This window comes from Teleopsis dalmanni, chromosome 1 (assembly GCF_002237135.1).
Source record: "Teleopsis dalmanni isolate 2A chromosome 1, ASM223713v2, whole genome shotgun sequence".
NCBI lineage: Eukaryota > Metazoa > Arthropoda > Insecta > Diptera > Diopsidae > Teleopsis > Teleopsis dalmanni.
Genome location: NC_051846.1, coordinates 23,109,729 through 23,115,274, shown reverse-complemented (window position 1 = coordinate 23,115,274; position 5,546 = coordinate 23,109,729). Strand labels below are relative to the sequence as shown.

Genomic DNA, 5,546 nt, shown 5'->3' with positions numbered 1-5,546 from the left:
GTGGATTAGTAAACCGAGAAATGGTTGTGAATTCAATTAATCATTTTTTAATTTTCCAGAACACACATTGTAATATTTGTTTCAGGACAAGCAAATATTGTTCACTTATTTCCAAGGAAAAAATTTATATTAGAAGAGAGGTTTTATGTATATAAAACAAAAATAAATATCACCTATGATTCACATTTATTAAAGAATACAATGTTACGACTATGAGTTTATTATATATAATGTCGCTTAATTTTTGTGTTTTCTTTTGTAATCACTGATCTTCGAAATCGTGACTACTCGCACGCTGGAGTTCTAGAATTTTTTCCATAACTTCATTAACTTTTTCAGTGAAAGGTATCTGAGGTATAAGTATCTTTCATATTCAAATTTTTAGAACATTGTTATGGAGCACATGCAATATATAAAGTTTTACTGGATTTACATTTATATCTATAAAGCATAAATTTATTTTGTGATTTTTGTCAAATTAATAGAAGGTTATTTGTTTGAATTTTTTTTTTAATTTCCTAATAAATAATTGTAGGAATACGATAAGGATATTTTATTTAAAAACCCATTTTTCATATAGAATGATACGGCGAGTCGTTTTTCCCCCTTTAGTTCCAAAGCGATTCTATGGATCATTGCGATCAAGTCATCAGAAAAACATATATGTAAAGCAAATTTCAAGTCCGCTCTTTTTTGAAACACATCGTTGGTGTATATAATTTTATTTCACTTGCAAAAATAGTGGAAAAAAAGGTAGCATAAATCACTTTTAAATTAAGCCCATTGGTCCAGAATTTTTCTTAGATGAAATATAGAAACTTTATCGTAAAATCAAAAAGCAAATAAAGTTGAAAATAGCGAAACACTATATTCTTATCTACTTGTATATTAGTTTCTTATGTCTATTATTATCCACTATATATAATGAAATATAACTTTCAATCCTTCTTAACTAGTTGTTTAGGTATACATTTATAATTCAGATATCTTCATTATAAATATCTTTTTAATATAAGTATACATTAATTTAGATCTCTTATTAAATATTTTTCTAATCTTTATACTTTATTTAAAATACTCACCCCAAACAATAGTTTCCGTGTTAAATAATAGAACTTTTTGCCTGACAGAGCTACTGTCTGTGTTGCCATTTGAAATATTAATCGCTCCACCTATTAAAATATATTAAAAATGTCACAACATTTTGCTTCCAGTAGATTTTATTAAATTCTAATTAGTATTTACCTCTACACACCATGTCGTCTTAGAAACTCGTCGTAGTACACCTAACGCAGCTTTGGACTCGTCATTAATAGATGCCGCTGTAAGGAAAACATAAGCCGTTCGTCCAATTAAATACAGCAATGAATACCAGAAATAAATATAATTAATAGGCCAACGCAACTTGCTGTAAGCGAAAGATAAAATAATATTTTGTTAATAAATTAAAAAAATACAACTTACTTAAAAACATTCAACAATTGATTGCACACAAAATACAAGTTATTTGCACAGGACAACAGAATAATGCCCGATAAATTATCGTCTACATAATCCAACAATTCGCACACTTTCACATAATGTTCACGTATCTCAGCAAAAGTGTCCTCAGGTATCTCCTTGGAAGCCGACGATTGTTGTTTTTTGAGAGAAAGTGGAAATAAACATTACAGAAGTGTAGACATATTAATCAGAAAATTGTCAACCTGCGGCACAAATCACCAATTTGGGAATAGCTTACCTTGCCCGCCAATTTATTGATGCGCGTTGTTATTTGTTCGAATCGATAAGCGATGCCTTTGCTTATCATCACAATAAAGAGGTCCATGTAGTTCCAAACAAATGTACATGCTCCATGTATTAGCTTAAGTAAGCAACAAAAATAAGTTAATAGAAAAAACAGAAGCAAAAAAAAATATTAATAATTTATTATATTAAAGCTTAATTTCTTGCTATGGATACTTTAAGATAAATTGAAAATATAGTATATTACGTATATCGAATATAACTATCAATATCGTTAATCGTTGAACAAAAATTAGGCAATTAGCTAAATACCAAGTTGCTGAAATAGTTTAGTGATACTTTTGAAAATAAATATTATAATAACCTAGCAATTTATAGTGGCATGAGTACCAGAAGAATAACAATGGTACCGATTCTTTATTGATACTTTAAGCTGCTTTAAGAAATCAGTGTGTAATCTAGCTGACGCATCGATTCTTTCGCCTGCTAAAATCCTTCAGGTTAGGTTAGGATTACAAGAAGAGTATTAATTCAAATATCAACACTTTCTATCAATTATCGCCCATAGTGATGTCATCAAAATCACCCGGTGGTGATGTTCAAACTACATTAACCGTTGTTATTTTTATATCTTCGTTAAATAATTTAATCTTCCAGGTGGGGTTAAGAAAACTGATGAGTGTACCTTCCTTATTTATGCCAAATTAGTGAAGCAATAATCTCCTCCACATTAATTTATATCTGACTACAGCTGTTATTGTTTTCTCCAATACATTTTATTGAGTTCGCTTCTTAGTTTTGATTAGATTGATCTTTGAGTCCACTAAAAACGCTTTTTACAGTGCCAGTTGGTCTTTAACCGTATTATAATAAATAGTCAAATATTAAATTAAGTTTATATAACAAAAAATTAACAAAAGTAAAAACATGAATTACTATTTCATTTAAGCAAAACATAATTTTTTAATTGGTACTTTATAATTTAGACAAAGAAAGTCATTCAATTCCATCTCTTTTTCGTTCTATTAACGTCTCCACTATCTACTAATACAATCTCCTGCTGAAACATCAACGTAACACTCCGGTCTTCATGAGCTTCAAACAATAGATATTTAAAACTATCTATTAACTAACGTATATTAGTTTTAAAACTATGATCTTCATGGCTGAGTGTGTGATACCACTACTATGCTTGCCGTTACTACGTCCCACCAACCAACACAGTTTGCTATTACCTCTTCTTGAGCTAGTGAACTCCAGGTTTGCTGAAACTTAAACGGTCCTTCATATATTTCTTATCCAATCAGTCTACATATAAGATCCTAGGAATGTCACAAAATTTTCAAGTAATGTTAGAGTCGTTTTCAAAATTGTGGAGACTGAGCAAAGACGATAATATTTGGCTTATATATAAATATGTATATAACAGATATAGAAGCCTGATATTTATCTTAAATATAATTTGCAAACGAAAATCACATGTTTCACCTGTATTAAAAATTAACACTCTACGGAGATTTTCTTTAATCTTCGTTATCAATAAAGGAAGTTTTATCACAACGTGCCAATCCACATAACAATAAGTGCAGAAAAAGTTTTATTTAAGAATAATTAAAGATGTTAATTACCATTATATATGCTCCTCCGTATATATTATATGGTATCATGGAATAAATAAATACATAATGTTGTTTAATAAAATCATCAAAGGAACTTTTAGCAGATGTATTTAGTGCAGCTGCACAAATCTCAATTTTTCGTGTATAATTTAAAACATTTGAAGCCACCGATAGACCATGTTCCACTGCAAAACAAAAAACTTAAGATTTTAATATTATATTTGCTTGCATTTCAGTACTGATAAAGAAATTTGGAGTACTAAACTGGAAGAGAGTAGCAGAAGATAGCAACAGATGAAAGCAGATCTTGAGCTTCATACTGGACTGTAGTGCCAAATAAGAAGAAAAAGAAGAAGATTTGCTTGCATCAGTACTAATAAAGAAATTTGTACATTTTTATTGAAAAAGACACATAGATAGTTTGTATTCAAGGTCCATTGCGAGCTAATAATACTTGATATTTATTGTTTTTTAAAAAATTATTGATAATTTTTGTGCATCATATCTTCCTTCTATCATGCACCGTTTGCCTGTAAGGGCTATATTAAACAAACAGCCATGATCACAATTGGCCATGATCACAATTGTTGTATACGTATATTTACTCCTCATAGACAGAAGTTCTGGCATTATTCCTGAGCAATGCGATTTTGACCAAATTTTAAGATACATTATTCTCTTTCTCTTGTGCTAAATTTTTTAACTTGCATTTAAAACAACAAGTTTTTCACTTTTAACGTAATTATGACTGACTATATAACATGGCTCTAATCTTTAAAACGAATTCTTGAATTTTATTCTATGGAAGCGAATACCCTGTATACCCTGATATAACATTAAAAGTCAAAGAACTTACCAGCAGATAAAATAATAATGATGGTAGCAGCAGTTCTTATTCGTGCCGCTAAGTTTTTAGGCAAGATCTCGTATGGCTTTTGGTTAAACGTTATTTCACTACGAGCCCAGACTCTAATTAATTTTGGCCACCTCGCAGCGAGTAGCATAAATAGAACATAAGCTAAAAATGCACTTATGTAAAATATAACACCTCCTAAAATTTAAATAGAATTTCTTAAAAAACAAATCAATTTCATTTAATACAAACCAATATTTTTAGCATCTATACCAACAAACCAGAGATGTCTAACCATGAATACTAGAAGTAATATAGTAGTGCCAAAATAGATTAGAGTAACGAGCAATTGCATGGAAATAAAGGAAAACTGCATTCGACGTGGATTTTTATGACGCACTCCCATCACAGGCATTACACCAAAACATTGAGCAATTATTATAACTAAAAAGTCGGTACAAATATAGAAAAGTATATATATAAATAGATTTTAAATAAAATTATCATATTTGTATAATAATAATAATAAGTGATTAAACTCACTGGGATATACTGCACGATGAAATATATCAGAGACATCATCCTTTTGTTCAATTGCATTAATATTGTCATTACTAATATATTTTTCCTGAGAGATTGAGTATTCTGCTATGGTTGTTGTAGTTTCTAATGGATCTTTGGAATTATTATCGATTGTTTTTGTTGTTGCTGCATGTACTTTATTAAGATTGTAAATATTATTCCTGACTTTAAATATTGTATTATCGCCAAAAATTGGTTGATGTTTACTAAAAATTTTTCTTAACTTATTACGACTGACCATCATTCCTTCACTTAATTCAATAACGTATATGTGCTTTTCATAAACCAAAATAAAGTATATTGCCTAATGACAAATACCATTTCTAAGAGCCATGTTTACCACATCAACTCGTCACATTGTGTAAATAAGGAACTGAAGTAAACAGTGCAAAATTCAATGGTAAATACTATTTAATTAATAGTTGTAGATAGTGCCCACGTTGCAAAATTTCATTGAAGTATTTAATAAAAAAAACCCTTGTTAAAGGATGTCAATTACATTGTCGACCTGTTTCATTATCCTTTTAAATAGCGTGTCCTGTTTACATTTATAAAAATTTGCACGTTAGCGTGTATAAAAAGAACACTTCACTTTAGTTCAATAAGTTTAAAGCAAAACAAGCAAGTTTACTAAATTTGTTAATTATATTTATCAGAATTTATGAATTTAAGTTTAATTCCATATATACATATATGTATAAAAAATTTAATTGGAATATTTACATTATTAATAATAACATGGTGTT

The 5,546-nt window shown here is 29.2% G+C and overlaps 1 protein-coding gene across 1 annotated transcript; it reads right to left on the bottom strand.

Annotated features, from left to right (window-relative positions):
- Nucleotides 1–262: 262 nt before the first annotated feature.
- LOC119678347 (gustatory receptor for sugar taste 64a-like) lies at nucleotides 263–5,041 on the bottom strand. Its single transcript, XM_038090134.1, has 9 exons — nucleotides 4,762–5,041; nucleotides 4,471–4,662; nucleotides 4,222–4,416; nucleotides 3,375–3,550; nucleotides 1,742–1,864; nucleotides 1,465–1,619; nucleotides 1,246–1,408; nucleotides 1,083–1,172; nucleotides 263–364 (listed from the first exon to the last, which is right to left on the bottom strand). Exons 1-9 carry the CDS (start codon nucleotides 5,039–5,041, stop codon nucleotides 263–265), a joined length of 1,476 nt encoding a protein of 491 aa, XP_037946062.1.
- Nucleotides 5,042–5,546: the final 505 nt, after the last annotated feature.